At 33.9% G+C, this 20,311-nt stretch overlaps 1 protein-coding gene across 2 annotated transcripts in view; it reads left to right on the top strand.

The window, feature by feature from the left end:
* Nucleotides 1–403: 403 nt before the first annotated feature.
* LOC111038116 (ABC transporter G family member 20) overlaps nt 404–20,311 on the top strand; it is a 51,611-nt gene continuing 31,703 nt past the window's right edge. The window contains exon 1 of one of the 2 annotated variants that reach the window (XM_022321060.1): nt 404–536. Coding sequence is in view for 1 of the 2 variants with exons in the window: in XM_022321058.1 (XP_022176750.1) it covers nt 5,092–5,141 (50 nt within the window). In the remaining variant the exon portion in view is untranslated. Of the gene's footprint in view, nt 537–4,765; nt 5,142–20,311 lie in introns of those variants that run through there. The other variant, XM_022321058.1, reaches the window with a different exon arrangement.

The raw sequence follows: 20,311 nt of genomic DNA on the forward strand, positions 1-20,311 counted from the left end.
ATTATTATGGTATGTAAATACGTCCAGCGCCAATAGGTCAATCGTAGCCCGCGGGAGTTTATCTCGAAGAAATAATAATTATTAAAACAGAATCATACAACACTGCTGCAGTGTTCACTATTGTTGCACGGAAAATACAACTACAATAATAGTAATAATGGTTATAATATTATTGCTCCGATAAGAGTCAACTAGTGTTCACTATAGCTGATAGTATTATAACCCGAACGAATGAATACGAGTCAAATTAGTCATGTTAGCACATTGCTATGCGCTAAAAAATTTTTACCGGCAAAATAAAATAATAACAACAATAATAATAATAATAATAATAATAATAATAATATAGTATACAATATTATTATTGTAACAGTGAATTATTGTGATTTTATTCATGTTACGTGTTAAATGTATAATTGTTTATTCGCGAAATGTTCAAAACAATACGATGAAGTAACACGAGTTTTTCGTTTGTTCTGTTTTTTCCTCAATGCAAATTTAATATAGTGTGAGCACGGCAGTTTTTAATTCGCATAGTAAGTACACGTCACGCATTTAATTCAACAATATCAAAGTGGTATATCGCAGGGGTATTGCATATCTGAAATAGTCGTAATCCCACATTTGCTTTGACATCTAATATTACTGCGAGAAAATCTCAAAACACTGAGATATTATTCAGAACTGTACTCTTATTTAACAAAAAAAAAAAAAAGATGACAGTATTATTATATTTACTTTTTAATATTTACCTATATAATAATATACTCCTCGACTGCTAAGGTTATTGGCGTTTCCGAAATACATTATGTTTTAAAGATTTATACTTTTTTTATTTAAATATGATACATGACATGCTTATATTAATTTAATTTAATGTGATTAATCCGTGTGTATATGGCATATTTTCTGGATAAGGTCGGACTCTTTCGGTAGTCGAAAAAGAATCGTTGTTGTCTCTGGTCCTCTAGGTCGGGCGCTAGTATTTCCCACAGGTTGTAAGGGAAAAAACATCAAAGTTTTTCTTGTGAAGATTATTTTCCATGACAATTTGTGCCCACGAACCGAATACGATAATATTATTCTGTTATATTATGATTCGTCGTAATTACACTGACGCAGATACAAACATTTTAACGATTACAATATGTAAATTAATTAAATTGTGATGCAATATTATAATATTATATTAGTAGTTAAATATTTTTTTTTTTTACCCGCAAATGTTTTTGGCAACTATGAAATCCGAATGATTTTAATAGTAGCTGACTTAATAAGGATAATATATTATTACAAAATTCACATGTTGCATTGCGACTACATGTAATAGCTGACCCTGCAGAGATGCTTTATTTTAATGTGATTAATACAGATAGGTTAGGTTAGGTACCTACAACTTTAATAATTATCTATACATTTTGTAAAAAGGAAAATTTACAACCAAATAGATACTTATGTAGATGTAATATTTACATATTATCTCTGGCTTATAATTTTTAATAAGATCATGATTTAATAAACAAGTGTAAAATTCAATCAAATTACAATAACGATATTTGAAATATATTATTAAATGAACTGCTTTTAGTTCTCTAGTTGAGGGTTTCCGTTTTCCGCCTTAAGTTATAATATTCCGATTTCCATACAATTTTTTATTATTTTAGTAATATTTTGAGAATTTCTTGTGTCCCGGATCATTATTATTATGTCATCATTGCCGGAAACAGTTACTTGGTTAGTTTTTATTGCCGGAATTTGGAATACCTAACCTTTGAAAGCGGGTATCCCTTTGGAGGAAAACGGTTATGAGCCTCTAGTAAATACTGAGTTAACGATGGATAGTATTCGCCGCAACATAGTTTTAATTTTGTAGATTATTCAATAGTTAAGTAACACTAAAATAGGAATTTTTCAATCACTTAAATATTTCGCGAGGTACGTACCTACACATAGAAGTTTATGTCAAAGTTTTTCTATTGCGATTAATACGCGATTTGCGACTCTTGGATGTTAATAGAGAAATTTGACAATAATTACTGTATATTATTATATAGATTTAATTAAATACCTAACACCGATTTATGATCTTGAATGAAGTGAGGGTGAGGACGGTATTTTAGGAGTGGTACAAGGCTATATCCGAATGCTGTTATTGGATATAAATACATAGTTTTCATAATATTTATCACATTTCAAAATTTGTTTTTCAACATTTTTTCGTTAGAAATTTAAGGTTTCAATAATTGTGATTTTTTTTTTTTAATTTCATGTCTCTTATTTTTTGATAACAATATCATTTTAGATTCAAATTTTTAAGATTGGATAATACGAGAAGAAAACTTGACATACCTAACTACCACATATTTCCATATAAGTTTATGTGCAATAAATATTTAAATCTATTAATTATTAATAATTTGTACCATTAACTCTAAACTTTTTCTTAGAGTTCCCCTCAGGGTCGGTTTTTTAACCACCACAATCAACATTTGTTCGTTAAGATTAAATTGCTAATAAATAATACACCACTGTCTTGTGTCGAGGTGATTCAAACCATAATATAAACATTAAACATGCCACTTACCGCATTTGGTCACGATGGTATCCTATATCCGAATGTTTTTTATATACCTAATCGGTTATGCGCATACCTTGGTTTATTTTGATTGTAATCAAAAATATGAAACTATTTCGTCCGTAGATATTATTAGTGTAGTTACAGTATAGAAATTAAGATTATTGATCGATATGAACAGGAGTGGACAGTGGTTTGATTATTTTCATTAAAAAGCGTAGAGCGTTGAAGGTTTAATAGAATCTATAATATTATTCTCGTCGGTCTTGAGATTTTATTTGACGTGCCTCGAAATTTGGTCAAGCACGCATTGGGTCTATATCACAAAGCAGATGACGTCTTATTGTCGTATCTACATCTGTGGTAACTATGTAATCAGTGCCATCAGCTGTACCTAAAAAATTGTAGTTTGGGTCATTTAGTATCTATAGCTACTACATATAATATAAGAAATAAGTAAAAATTAACAAAAATTTCTGTTCTTAATATCTTACTTGGTTTAGTATATACAGATTTTCCAAAGCTTTTCTATATTTAAATACATTTTTCTGTCTATACTTGGTTGATCACTAAGGTGGTTAGTGCACAAGATATGTCCGTTAATCGTTATGATCATTAACAATTACAACTATGTGTACCATATTTTCAATAAATGAAGTTGAAAGTGTGGCTCAGATTACATATTATTCCTTCCCTGTCGTGGCGCAAATTATTAAAATGAATTTTTAGATGTAAAAATACGTGTTATAACTTATAGTTATATTTTTATATTTAAATTACGTAAGCACTTAAGTGTACTCATTGCTTAAATTTTAAGCACCTAACAAATATAGAGTAAAATACCATCTCTTGTCGGTACGACTTTTTATCTGGCGGAAGGTCAGAGAATTTTGTCCGCAATAATCATTCGTCAACCATACCATTTCAATATATTGACACGGAATTACATAGAAAAGTAGGTAAGACAACTACTCTAAAATAGGTATTAATAGTTATATAACAATTTGTATTAAACAATATTTATGTTTTACCTTACAAGGTGAATAAAATCATTAAATTTGCAAGGTAACGAATTTAACTATTTTCCGATAAAATATTCTTAAAATATTACCGAGTTCCGTACATGCGCAATAATTTTTATCTACACTACGACAACGCATAGGTCACCAACATAAGACCAGTCTAAAAAGGGTGTAGAATATAATAATATTTTATGCTTACCTGCAGTCGCCAGAACCTCCGAATATTTTGATTCTTGTTGGTATTTTATTTTAAACTTGTAATCATTTTGTTGTTCTTAATACATAATAATATTATTGTTAATAAGTACTGTAATTATTATTCCAAACCTGTTTGTATCATTGAATGTGATACAATATTATTAACTACCCGATCCCCGCAACAGTGGCCGGAGACCGCGTATGGGCAAAGACGGACCTGCGATATTATAACAATATTAGATAGGTATACTGTGCATAAAGACTCACATTATACGAAACATTCTAACGCGTACAGCTCGGATATCGGATGTTACGACTTCGATGGTGTTAAGTCGTTTGTGATAAAAGAGAAAGAATGAAATAAAAAAAAAAGCGAACGCGCGTTATTATTATTACTATCACTACTATTATTATTACTATTATTATTATTATTATTATTATTATTATTATTATTAGTTATTACTATTACTATTATGTAGGACCATCGTCGAATGTCGTCGTAGGAATGTCGCACGTGAACCGGTACACCATTATTATTATTATTATTAGTTATTACTATTACTATTATGTAGGACCATCGTCGAATGTCGTCGTAGGAATGTCGCACGTGAACCGGTACACCCGGTCGACCTTCCTGGGCGAGCGCGCGCGCGCACGTACCCGATGGACGGAGGACGGTCCCACCACGAAGAGTGAAAACGAGCTCGCTCGAGACCTACACACGCACACACACACGCACACAAACACACAGTCACAAAATACACAACATCTTACACACACGTACACACACACACACACACACACACACACACACACACACACCGATAAATATTATTACGCGTGCGAATAATAAGCGTTCGCCAAACTCGTAGCGCCTCTCATATATGTATTATAGCATTATATATTATTCTTCCGGCACCAACCTGTGGACGGTGGCAGCGGCGGCGGTGGAGGTGGAGGTGGCCAAGTCTGCACAATCGTTTCACTACCGTCGCGTCGGTGACTCGTGCAGTGTGAGCGTGAATGCAGTGTGCGTTCGCGTCGAAACGTAAAACAACACAATAATTATAATATAATAATAATAATATAACGTCGGAAACACGTCCGCACGCGACGTTTAAACGTTATTGCAGTAATTCGGTATTCTCCTGGTTTTTTTTTTTTTTTTTAAATTTTCTTTCGGTATTTTCGGTTTTTCTCTTATCTCTTCTATACGTAATATAAAAGATAATTTGTGGTCGACACGCGAGTCGCTAAGGTTCGCCACACGTATACGACGAAAACGACGACGACGACATGGATGACAAGGATAAGATACGGAGGATGTTCAGCTGGAGCTCAAGCCTGTGAGTACAACAACACTTCACTCCGTCTGCAACACCACAAACAGCCCCTAAAAGTGTACCCCACGTATTGGGTTGGTTGGGGAAATAACGACAGGTCTAGTCATCAGGTATACCCTTACGACTGTGTGTCACAGTGTGCCGCGATCGTAAAGGAAGCCTTTGAGACAAGCGCGCTTTTACCGAGTCGTCGCCGATCGTTCAAGTCTACGCGTTGTCAGTGGTATGCGAGTGCCGGCGGAGAGGGGCCTCAACGGTCCCTCAAATTCGACACAGCGCAATATTATACGCGTAGGTGCAATTAAATTGATTAGAAGAACTGTATACAGTAACTGGACCGACACCGCCCTCCAGTCTCTGACTGCAGTCTTATCGTGTCGGCCTACAGATAATTTTTTTTCTGTACGATTGTCGTCGAATGACAGTCACTGGTTCGAGATCTTCGCTGTGACATTAGAGGTCGTAAACATACTATTATCCGAAATAATATCATAGCAGTTATGATGACGTGTCCCTTATAGTTTAGTATTTTCCAACCGCTGTGGTTATCGGCCGCACAGCAGCCGTGAACGGTGGATTAATATTTTTTTACGTGAATTAGGTAGATTTTTTCTTCTTTCTTTCCGTTTCACACGCAATGTTACGACCGTGCAGTGGCTATAACCTAACCGTGGTTACGCAACCGAAGAAGAAATCGACGGTGGCAGCGGCTGCCGCTCGAGTATAGCCAGTGGCGGCCGGCAAAGCGGGACAACCACCGCGGATACCGGTTTGTTACGCCACGGACGACGAGCGCTCCCACCGCCACTGATGCAGTCTCCGGCAAGAGCGCCGGCCATCGGGAAAGCTGGTTTCGGGGTGTCGGCCGTGAGACCTGATCGTTTTTTATAAATACCGTGTTTTTTAGCGTGTGCTGAACACGTCGATTAACAATAATAATCATTATAATAATAGATAATAATGCGTCGCGCGTTTCTTACGTGCGTATTACATACGTCACACTCGTAGCAATTAAATAATATTACATTATAATGTAGGAAAAACAGCGTTTTCAATTTTAAGCCCTACGACGTTAGTGTCTTACAGTTCGCGCGTTTCGTGTGCCCCGATCGAATGCGATCGGAGGTTCGGAAACGAAAAAATAAAAAATAAAAATACACCGCGCGTCTAGATAATTACCATTACACGTCGCCATGTAAAATTGCCTACACTAGTAATTCTACGGCTCAATGTTGTTTTTTCAATTTTTTTGTTTCGTATGTTATAGGTAGGTTACCTACTAAAATAGGTACCTATGGTAACATTTGTAAAAATAAAATAATCCGATGTTTTATTTATGCAATAATATAATATTAATATTCTATCAGCTCTCGACGTCGCATTAAACTATTCAGTCATCTACGACTTTCATTCGCATGCATAATAATATTATTCTATTATGTTATTTTTTGGCAAACTATAGCGATGCAAAATAATAAGCCCATTATGCACATAGTCAAACATGTAGCGTCTGAAACATACCAATGGCTTTAATGAGAATTTGAACAGTCCAAATGTTGATAAAAGACGTAATAAATCCAACTTTTCAGTTGACAATCTATTGCTACATTTTATTATACCCATCACCGGAAGCTGATTGACTACTTATTTGTGTCAAGGTCAATTTGTAACGATGAAAACGTTGAACAACAATAGTAAAATCGTACATGACTTTTATATGGAATTTTCTTTTATTATAAAAATATATAATTAAGCGAAAAAATGAATTTTAGATTTTTCTTATCAGTTTTCGTTGACTATGTATTATTTGAGATTTTCATTTTACAACCTTTGAATAATTAATCTCAATTAAACCATACTTAAAATATACATAACCCCATAAGATTTATTTTAGTACCTACCCACAGTAAGTTAATAGTTACCTTAATATAATATTTATAACGTTATAGTGTATATAATTATTATTTTGATAAATACTGCTAAACTTACAATATTGTAACGAATAGTTCAATAGTTTAATTATTAGACGTATTACGTCTATTTTAACTTTTAAAAGTTTTAATTAAAATTTTCCAGTTAGCTGTGATCAGTAGTTTAGTCTTAAAAATAGGTCTTCGTTTGGGCAGTTATAATATTTACTATACACTCCTGAAGGTCAGATCTCGTAAAAAGTGTCTTAACCTATAAATTTCAACTTGAATGTGTTTATTTGATTCGAATAAATGTACCTTTTCATCATAACATATAAATGTATTTATTTTAAGTGCTCGTTAGCTATACCATAGTAAATTATTTGTGAATTATGTCTTCATTGTTACATTAATGTAAAATACTGCATCATATTTAAACATAACAAACAATTTATTGTTAAACAAAAATCTAACGATTTGACAGAACTGTAAGATTTAAATTTGAATATGAAACTCTAACCATGCCTAATATATTTGCACATTGTTAAGAAGTATGTAATGCTCGTATATTTGATAAAAATATGTAATATACGTCATTCGATAACGGAAGACGGTACAAAACTAAACGATTGAAAGAAAGTGAACGTAAGTGAAAGGGTAAAAAAGATAACGAAACAGAAACCTAAACCATTTATTTTGTAGGAAGGAGAAAAATGATATTAAATAAACAACATAGCATTATACATTTATGCCTGCCAATGTACTTATACAAAATTCAGAGATTTAGATAGTAAAAAATGAACCAATAATAATCATATTTTGGAATCTTTAAAATCGAAAATAATTAAAATAATCATTATCCATGTGACAAAATAATAGGTCGATTAATAAAATACAGTAAAATATGCCCAACATTTAAATATTTAATTTCACGATATTGAGAGATATCTATGTATGGTTAATTTTTGTATTTTTAATGTTAATCTGTTATGCAGTTTGATGCGATTAACTTCGCTTTTTTATAGTTATTTAGATTTTTCTTGGTAATTTATTGATTTGGTATACGTTTGATATGTATATATGATATTTTCTTCTTAAGATCCAATTCATCTTCGAAATACTGTCAGCAAATATTTCACTACTAGACACTTCAACTAATGTAGTGATGTTTATCTTTATTAAATTTAATAAAAATCTGTCACCAACCAAGTTCAGATTTGTATCCCTTTACATAATATAATATAATAAATTAACCGAGTATATGTAGCTTTCAGTGGTGAAAAATGTGCGCGATTTGTTAAACATGGCGAGTTCGTAGGAAAAAAATGTATTTCCCATATAAAAGCACATTTTAGAGATTACGTAATATTTATCGTATTTATCAGATTTGAGTGTATTATTTTGTAGAAACCCGTGTAGGAAAATCGTATATTTTATCATTTTCACTGTCAATTTTTTTCTTCTCGTTTAGGAGGGGTTGAAATATTGCGATTCATTTTTTATCTAATCGTCTACCTCTATGATTTGTGTTAAGAAAATGTTTACGTTGGTTTTACTATATATTATGGCCATCTGTATGATAATGTGGTTTCAGTACATGTTTGCCTACAAACTAATAAAATATGTATTATGGGCTAGTATTTCAGTATTTGCGATCAACTTTAATTCATAGACTCTATCAATAATGGATACATGCTTTTAAATTAAATGTTTAATTACTTTGTTCTTTTACTTCTGTGAATACACACTATATCCTCATTAATTTATGTACGAAGACGTTCAAACCCATACATTATATGCGGACTTTTGATAAGTAGAAATTGGTTTTTGTCTCAAGTTATCGGTATACAAGGTTTTGCAGCGGATATGCTAAAAATAGATAATTTTTTGTTCACAATTATTATTATTTTAAAAGGTTAATTATATAGCTTAAAAAATAGATTCAGACAATATTATACTCAAACATTTGAAAAACCCAGCTTTATCTCGAGGTCAAATTGTATTCGACAGAAATCGTTATAGAAATACCACCTGTGTCGGTATGTTTTGTATCGATCACATACTATATGACCATTTATTACTATTTATTCGAGTCTATAGTAATTTTATAACAGGTAAAAATATTAACGGAAATAGACTAACTAGTCCTGTAGTAAATGTGTACATCGTAAAGTCAATCAAATGGAAATCACGAAAGATATAAAACGCATAACTGAAAATGATCTCTATCTCAACACAATATATTATTTTGTCGGATTTTTATGCGTTAGTTCGAAAAAACAAATAAGCACATAAGTAGATACATATTTTATTATGTTATATACACACATATGTATACGGTATTTGCGTATGAAATAAATATAATAAATGTACCATATAACTATTAATGATTGTACAATGTTTATAATAATATGTTAGGTATACAAATGTATAATATTATTTATATACGCTTTAAAAAGTATCGTAAGTTGTTGTAATGATTCGAAATCTCTATAAAACGACCTTCGTAGATTATTCAGAACTGACGTAATCATTCATAAAATATATGTAATCGAATACATATTTATCAATCACCAATCAGCCCGAGAAAATATGTAGTTTTACCTAAAAAAATTTCACCAAATAATGCTTGATTTTTCTTATTGAACGTAGGTATAGATGCTGAGTATTTAAGTTATGGCGATATGTTATCTAACCGACTTTATGTTTATAATTTAAAATCAAAATTATTTCATGGCAATATGTATTAAACACAAAAACTACAACGTTCTATTAATTTGGAATCTACCTGTATTTTATTGAATTCATTTTGTATACCCATCAATTTACTTTTTAGACATTAAAGATTTGAGATTACACTATTATACATATTATCCTCTGTTAAATGCATCTCTTCGTTTAAAAGACACAAGTCACGGTAATATTTTCCGTGAAATCACTATTCACTAAAATGTGTGTGTGTGGCCAAAATTAATACAAAACATAACAAAGATATTATAATGTAGGTCAGTAGACAAAACTTCTTTTTACAATTTCTTCAAACCATTTCGTCTTTTACTTGTGTAGGTATATGTCACTATTTTCTATAATGTATTCACGTATAATATGATCAGTGTAAGTAATTAGAATACAATTTTTAAACTATAGTACATCAACATTTGTTTGAAAAAAAATATATATAATTACTTTGAGCGTCCTTGCTTGTGATTTAATTATAATACTCTCTATAAGTAACACATACATAATATTATTTTATTATATAATTGCCTTAACCATTTGCTGATTGCCCTAAATTATAAAACACGTTTTTATTGATTATAAATCTACATTAGGTAAAACCTTCATTTATTTTAGTGGTTTCTTTTTTTTTATACTTTCGTCAATATTGAACACAACATGGAATACTATATCATCAATTTATTTTACTGAACACTTAAAAGATAAGTTATCTTGTATTGTCATTATGATCATATTGTAAAATAAAAAAAAATCGTTTTATGAAATAGGATGTTTGTGAAATATTTTCTTTTGATTTTCTTTTGATTTTCATCTTAATATTTCGTATTTTTATAAACATATATAGGTGTATTTGTTGTTGTATTATAATAATTAAGAGCAGGGAGTATAGAATAATGTTAAGTTTTTTTTTATTTATTTGTTTTTTATTTTACTGTGTAACAGCAACTCGACTTTTAAATCAAATCGTTAAAGATATTTACGTTCAAGTCATGATGTTGATTGTTGTGTTTTTTAATTTGTTATTTTTAAATTAGTCAAATAAAAATTTAAACTGTCATTATAATATTGCAATGTCTAATTTAAAATGAAATGTATATATTTATTGACTTTAATAATTAAAATAAAAAAAATTATCATGCAAAAATCAATACCTACTGACATTAAACGTGCGAGAAAATTTAACGAGTTATTTGCAAGCATATGTAAGGTTATTTTACGACAACATGACTGAAAATAAAAATAATACAACTTGAAGGTTGGAGATATTATTTTAATAAACGATCGCGGTAATAACGTAGATATTAAAATATATGAATGCTGTATTCATATTATTTAATTCCCATACCTGGTAACTAAAATATACCACTTAGGTATTTATGTTATATAATTAAACAAGTAAATCGCCTACAGTACCTAATAACTAATAAGTACATTTTACTTGGGTGAAAAATATAAATAAAGATTGTAGTATTGTACGGATACACTTTAATGTGTAGGTAAATACTGTTCGAAACCCTTTAAGAAAAGGTGTAGCTTTGTAATATTTATTGTATTATTATAACAACTAATAATGTTGTATTTGTGTATGTACAATAACTTATTTTATAGGTACATTGAGCAACATAAGTATGTAACTCATGAATTTTGTAATTGTCGGAAGACAACTGAACAACGTTTAATTAAATAAACCAAAGGAATGTTTTAATCCAAAGAGATAATAAATAACCTTCGCACAGAACCACACTAAATATAAAAATAAATACGGATGAAGACATCCATTACAATAGATGTCATAATGTATGGTTGTATGATTTATTATTTTTATATACCATATAGCTAAACTTAATGGACATTATACACAGTAATTTGCTATACGTCATCGAATTTGATTGACAATAATAATGTAGTCAATTAAAATAATTACTTTTGATTTACCTCAGACTAAAATATATAAGCATTTCCACGTGGCAAACTAATAAAATAATTTTATAATAATTGAACCACGTTGAAGTATTAGTTTTTGGTCGGTTTTTCAATAATACCAAACATATTTTTGTCAACAATAAATGTGGACATTAATTAAGTTTTTAATCGATATGAATACGTATGTACTAAATAAGTGTTGGAGTATACATAATAGTATAAGCTATACACAATATATCACATAGAAAAATAATTGCTAACAATAAACAATATATTATATTATACATGCGCACATGGTATATTTAACTTTTAAGAACGTTTTTATGACCATTATACACAACTACGTACTAGAAACAATTAATGTTTCCAAAACTAATTTCCATTGCGTACGTTATAAATAAATAAATAATTAAACGATATATTGTTATTTAACCACAACGGTTTATTATTTATTTTTTGTTTATTGATGTTTGGTACGGCCCGAAAGATACCTAAATAAAGAACTGAAGATAAACACGTTAGTAAAATAATGGTATAATATAATATATATATATATAGATAATACCTAGGTGCCGCATTACGACAGGGTCAGGGTCAATAATATTATAATACAGCTAATTGTATCTCCAACTCCGAGTTTTCAAAAGTCTATACGCTTTTCCAGCAGTCTGCACAGTTCTGGGTAGATGGATATTTTCGGCATTATTTATAATATACCCAGTATTTATATTATAATATATTTTAGTGAATAACCGAATTAAATGGGTAAAATGCATTATACTATTGTGCCTACACAGCAGCTGCAGACGTATTCACAGTGGTTAGTTTCAAATGTACCCACGTGTACACAATTATCGCGGATAATACTGTTTTACCCTTGGATTGAATATTCCTTCTGGTTGATCGGATCCCTTTTCAATTAATAATTTGTATAAAATATAATATTCCCTGTTATAATAATAACCTGTATCGTTTTACTTCGTAGTCCGCTGCAGTAGAGTAGACGTTGGTAAGTAATACCTAAAGATTACATTTCCAAATAAACTTACCTATGAAATCGTAGGGGATGTTCAAGGAATTCCATACAGTCGGTATCCGATGTAGAGTTAAGCAAAAAAAGCTAGGAATTTGTGAGTCCCATATGATGATTACTACAGTTTATTGGTAGTCTCCACGATCGGTGAAATTTAATCAACGAATTGATATCGTAGAGACGTAGACAATACCTTGACAATTATTATAGTCATTTATTTAACTCTTTTGAATACCAAAACACTTTGAAATTGGAAAAGTTATTTCAGAAAATAATACATCTATTCATTCTCGTTTTATCATCGTTTTCTTTATTCTATATTTAACAATAATATACGTAAAAAAAAAATTTTAAACCGTGCATGACGAATTATTTTCAGACGAAAAATGCACTGCATTAAGTTCGTCGTAGGTACTTGAACTAAATTTTAACTCACGTAGTGTGTAATGTAAACAAATTTATTTTATAGTACATTCGTGTGACGTTTGAAAACAAAATTATACTCCTTAGAAAAGTATAATTAAAATTTGTTTGTTTCCAAATGCATTGGTGCTTTTTATTCTATTTTATTTATGTAGGTATATATTTTTTTTAGCGAAAGCGGTGTACCTATTATTTGTGTTTATATATTATACTTTTGATTATTGTTATCAAATATCAACTGGTTCGTTCATTTTTCGTAGTATTATGATATTAACTTGATAATAACTTTCAAAGTGATTCAGACAGAATCGTTCAAAAACCAATTAAATCACAAGCTCGATCACATAAGACGGAGGTGGAGGCAGGGAATGGTCGACGATCGTGATAATCAGAGGTTTGTCCGTTTTCAAAACGTGTTTACAAAAATGATAAATCATAATACCAAACGGCCAGCTCGCTGGTTGATGACCTCCGAAAACCATTGGCTTACGTCGGTCATTTTTGTTTTCAATATAGGTAATATTATAAAAATAAATATTTCGTTAGGTAATAACATTATCCACGACACGCGTTTTCCGCCGGTTCATCGTACGTCGATGGTATCTAATAATAATTATTATTACTGATCCGTCGTTCGGGGAAATATATAATACGGAATTTGTGCCACGTGCGCATCGCGTCGATGCGATCGAGGGAGAACTTATGTCATTATTTGTCGACATAAAAACTAGACGTTTGATGCCGATACATGATACTGTATATCCTATAATATTTTCCGAACTTCTTTTATATATATATTTTTTAATAGCTTTCGTTTACGGTTCGATGATTACTGCAGCGCAGCAATATCACAAACGACCATATAATATAACAATATCGCGGTTATGTCTTGTGCGGGCTCGTAAATATATTCGGACAGAACGCCGCCGCCGCCGCCGCCGCGTCTGACGTTCGGTCGTCTTCGTTTTGTTTCATGGCGTGTCGTCTCCCATCAAAATACAATTTCGCACAGCCCCAACAACCGTCAATGTAATATTATTTTCGGGAGTTAACGACATCGCGCGTGCCTGCCCGATCAAAATACGCAGCGAAAGCGTCCGTGTGCCTCGCCAATGTCACGACGAGATTGTGATGAAAAACAATAACGTCGTCGCAGTATATTTTATAATATTAGCAGACGATGCGATGGGATACACGGTGGTTCGCGGAAAACGGATGGTTTTTGTTTCAATACAAGCCATACTTGGAAAATCAAGTCGAAACGATTCTCTTCGCATAATATACTTTATTGGTAACTAAAATTTGGTTTTTTGTATAAAATCGGCCATAATATCATTGCGATGACCATCGCCGCCTGGTTCGTGACTCGTTCAGCAAGCAGTGTGAGCGCGTTCGCCATCAGAGAGACGTTTCGAAAATGCGTCCCTCGCCTTGTTTGCGCGTTTTCCGGGATCCGTAGCCCATACAGGGCGGGGGGGAGGGGCAGTCACATTCAGGTTCCTTCAAACGCTACAAATCTGGCTAATGTCGTGAACGATTGTTTAAGTACTAGGAAAACAATGCAACGTGCCGCAGCGATCGTTCAAACCCATCTATTTTCCGCGGGCCGCCCCAAAGCGTACACCGACCAATGGGGTGCAGCGCTGCTGGCGTGCGAAGAACCGATCGCCGGACCACAACCGCGGTTATGACCGCTTAAAATCGGAGCAGCGTCTATGGTATTTTTGAACGGGCGGGCTGTATGCACTATTATACACTCGACCGCTACAACTGCTGATGCGATACTATTATCATTGTTGTCATAACGATATCCGGTCACAGTAATATTGTTTTTGGCGCCGTTACGACCTTCTGCGGCGTCGTCGACACGGGTCGCCGACACTTCGGCCGTGCCGCCGAGGGTTTTCAATGTGTATACACGTCACAATATGGATACTCACTTGACACACGTACCCACGTGTAATACAGATGTATAACCTACGTGATCAACGGCAGAAGCGGCGCTGCGAAATACGATATATGTTATTAATTATTGTTGCTGTTATTATTATTATTGTTATTACGCGTCGTTTCAGTCGGACAATGAGCGGCACGCAATGAGCGTTTTTCTCGTATTGTTTTCACCGGTCGCTCGGGCAACGTCGTGTACACTCGTACACATGATATATATGATATATATATATATATATGCGGACTTTCACGGTGATGATGTTACGATCGCAACACAACAATACCTAATATACTTTAAGGCTGTCGCGACGCCGAACCCGCCGAATATACGGATCTCCGTCTCTCGTATAATAATATATAATATTTGATACGATATAAACGAGTATAATAATAATAGTATATAGTGACGTAGTCTCACGCCGGCTGCGTATTATTTTCCCAGACGAATTCACACTATAGAAGACGCAACAACTAAATTATAATATATATATATATTCAGACTAACACACACACACAACACCGGGACGACCATGTTACATATAAATATATATATATATTTAGGTTCGGCAAAAAGTGAAAGTACTATCGGACGTAGTGACCGTGAAGGTAATTCGATAATAATTCGGTTTCGAGGCAACGGCGCGCACATATCTATGGCGAAAGCTCTTTTTCCTCTCTCGTGTCGTCATTGGTATTTTTTCTCCGTCTCATTATGTGCGTTACATTATTACATCTGTTGCCGTGGCAGCACTCCAGTGATTCTTTTATACATAGGCACTCGTAGGTAGGTACAGTTTCCTCGCTTTGTTTTTCCCGCGGTCGCTGCTTTTCACCGTCGTTGGGCCCGTCTTGTGCTGTTTATCGCCATTACTCGGACGACGTTCGGTGCATAATAATAATAATAATAATAATAATGACACTAATATAATAATACGCACATTATCATAAGTCACGTGCGTGAGCACTGTGAAGACTTCGTCATCGTTTGTCGTCTTCGCGCGAGAATAATGTGCATCTGCAGTTTTGCGCAACAGTCGCCGCCAAAAAGGGTTTCGCCTTGTAAACTATTAGTGTTATTAGTATATTACTATTATAACGACGATGACGATACACACACGACGGTTATTTAACACCTCGCCGTAAGTCATTTGGAATAAAGCACACAAACCACGATTGTGCCGAGTGTCAATACAAACTATAGTATATGTATATGACATTAATCATTTTGTGTACCTACGATAACTACGATCAGTGTTAAAAACAAAATTAATGTGTCGACATTGGTTTAAACGGCACTCAGCGGCCGTTTCCATTTGACGAGTTACCGTGGTTAGTTTTCAGCGAGTTGTAAATATTATGCAAACATAATAATATTACACAGGTCCATGCTCATTACAGATTACGAGCTTTCGACAGAACTATCTATTTATGTTTGGTAAAAATTACCGATACAAATATATGAAACCATGATATAATATTGTATAGATTATTGAGCGTGGATAACATAATTTAGTCAATTATATGTGTTAATTATCTCATCAGTCATCGAGTAGGTACCTACTTTTATACAATGCATTATTTGTGGTTAATATAATATTAGCGACTAAACGATAACTACAATATAAGTAGGTACCTAGTGAACAATATAATATTAAAATAATAGTAAATCTATAAATTTAATTTCAAATGTTTCGAGTTCAATTGGATCGGATCACTATAGTGACCAAAAAAAGAGGAATAACAAAATTTGATGAACTTAAAAACCTATTTCCGAACTGTTGGACATAGACATCCGTTTATTGCAAAAGTAACAATTTTTATATAATCGAGTTATATACAATGGCTAAAAGAGAAGATTTTCATCAAACGTGCGAGCACATATACACTTGAAATAATGACAAATACGCTTTCCTTTGTGTAGGGCCCGACCTCATTTTGCGTCGGTTTTCAAAAGGATTATTGATTTATATGTATATGTATTATGTATAAATGTATTTCCAGTTCTACAAACTAAAGTAAAACGTCTTGTTTGATACAAACTTTAAATAATAGCGTTTGTTATATAGTAAGTTTTTTAGTTTTTGTATAGATACATCATCCAACACTTTGACATAATAAATAATTACACTTCCTATTTATAAAATATATATTTTTGGAACGGTTGAATGTTGTAGATTTGTACAAAACGACTTAAACGATTGAAATATACATACGCAATGTGTAAACATGTGTATACAGCAATAATAATTATGTTATGGCCACGCGCAATTGAGCAATTATCTACAGAAAAACAAATCACTCGCTGCACTGCTACAACACTATACATTTAAATAGTAAAACTCCGAAAACTATTCTTATGTGATTAAAAAAAAAAAACACTCACACTCGAATGTTTACCGAATTTCATATGCACATAACTCGTTTCCGGCGTCGTTTCCGAATAATCCCGTCTTATAAACGCGTAAGCGAGCATCGCGTAAGCCAACAAGAAATCGATTTATATAATGCGTCCAAAACTCGTTTGCTCTTTCCGTCGCGGGTCCTGCAACACTCTCATTGTTTCGTGTGATCCGGATATAGACACGGCAACCGACTTGAAAATGTCGACGGACGACGGACAGAGGTCACGCGTTCCACGGTAATGATATTGTTTATTCAACGTAAATCATAATGCTGTGTGGGATGGTATATACGGCATTACAATATTATTATCATTATTTACGACGGAAGTCGAAATCGGGCTCTCAGCTATACGACTTAGGCCCTCTTGGGGTACCGCGACATTCGCGCTGATAATAAATAATAATATATTATGCGAATGATACGCGTATGACGTACGTGACGTGATAAACGATCGGCTCAGACACGCGTGGGAATACCTCGCCGACAGCGACGCGCAAGCCCCGCCAGCTGTGTACCCGCGATCCGCCGGCTGACGTGCGGTTTTCGCTCGGCTTTCGGCACATCACAACATAAATATAGTATTTCAAAGTCAGCGAAAACGTCCGCACCGAACGCGAGGCCGATTGGAGCTGATAAGATTATACCGCGCGAGTGGTAACCGTTTGAGAGCCGCCCTGACCCAAATCGCATATCATCAGCGGACCGGGAAACACTTTTCCGCCGCCGCCGCCGCACATCGACAGGCGTCCAGCTCTACGTCGTACGCGTACGAGATTCACGTGCAATATAATATTGTTGAACTACCCCCTGTGCAGCACCACCACGACAGTCGTGGTACTTTGCGGTTACAACCATGATGTTATTACCGCGGCGACCGCGGTTGTATCGTTTATAGGTAGCCGGTAGGTCCGCAGATTTGTATTATATTATATTCCTCGGCCACCGGCGTGTGTCCAAATGACGGACGGACCTATACCTAATACGATTTCCATTCTCGACGCTCGCCGGGAAAACACCGAAAGTGGGTCAAGTGGATATTATTCGTATTGTCCGATTTGCCCGTACCGCCGCGACCCCGGCGGCGACGCCGAACGCACAGTTTTCCGTTGGGAGGGAAATGTACATAAAACCGACAACGCGTATATACGACGGCGACACGTCTGCGCGTGTTTAAACATGAACAGTATAATGTATACGTTAAAATGGTATGTATAGGCACGCGTAATATATTATATTATAATTTCGTGTTTATCACGGAGCTATGCGAAAATGGCGGGCGGGGAAACCGTAGTCGGAAAACTGTGTGTATAATAATAATGTTGTCCGCTGTAAAATCTATATACCGTAATATTGGCCGTGGAGACCTTCAAGCAACGCTTTCACCCGTGGCCAGATACCAGATATATATATATACTATAATAGGTGTATATATAGGTACCTATATATAATTTATAGTGGTCCGGGCGTCGTAATTTTGAGCGAGTTCACGAGAAAAATCTCAGACGGTCTTACTATATTATTATTACCTATTTTCTTTCATTTTCGTTGACCGACCGACCGACCGGGCGATCGACGTGGGCGAGAACGTTTTCCCTGCACACACGCAATATTCCGCGGCCTGCAGACCCGGGGGACGAAAATTACGTATTTTGAGCACCCCTACCGCCGCCGCCGCCGACGACGACGACGTGACCATCATATTATGCAACTTGCGTGCCGAAGAATGTCGTTTTTCGAACGGCCACGGCCGTCGTCTCCGTCTCTCGTCGATCGGACTTCGGGCCAGGAAAACTATATATATATAATATTACTATTATTATTATTATTATTATTATTATCATCATCGTCGTCGTCGTCAAATAATTNATATATATATATATATATAATATTACTATTATTATTATTATTATTATTATCATCATCGTCGTCGTCGTCAAATAATTCAAAATTCTGCACACGCACACTCACGCCACGTACACACACGACTATAAAGTGGCGATTGTAAGCTACGATAAAATCGATAACAATATTTTATTGATATCAATATAAGCTGACTGCGATGTCGTGAATTAAAATATTATTATAGTTTAGTAACGACGACGTTACACCTCAGTGGTAGCCCGCGGTATTCGCGGTATAGTCTTGGTCTGGGATTCGTTGACGTCATCGTAAACATATTATTATATTATTGTGTCATTATCATGATAGTGTTGTGCACAAGTACTTATAGATTTAAATATAGTTACAATAACTGCAGTGACGACGTATTATTAATATAATGGACGAGGCCGGAAATTATTGAAATCATAATTATATTATAATATTTAATTGTATCGCAGAGGCGCTATTCTACGTGAACTGCTACAAATCGTTTCAATACCAGAACTATACTTCTATTTTTTTTTCATCGGAGTACTACAGCAGATCTGGGCGACCCAGCTCGGAATATAACATCGCTGTCAGCAAAACACCTCATCTGGACGGACCTTCGTATACATGAATCGGTATGACTCGGGACAAACACATAATAAAATCACATATTATTATAGTTATTATTTGGATTACAATATTGTACTTACTTGCCTCCTCGTACATACGCCAATGCACGAATCACCTTAAAAATGTCTACTTCTGCCACTTTTTTTTTAACATCAATCAGTGATCTGCAGTCTCGAGTATGATTAACCGATTTCGTTGTGCAATATTGACACTGAGTCTTACATACTCGACGAAGTGATTTTTTTATACGTTTTTAATATTTCACCTATCACAATTTAGTAGAGGTATTTATG

The sequence above is a fragment of the Myzus persicae genome, unplaced genomic scaffold (genome assembly GCF_001856785.1).
Source record: "Myzus persicae strain clone G006 unplaced genomic scaffold, MPER_G0061.0, whole genome shotgun sequence".
Taxonomy (NCBI): Eukaryota; Metazoa; Arthropoda; class Insecta; order Hemiptera; family Aphididae; genus Myzus; species Myzus persicae.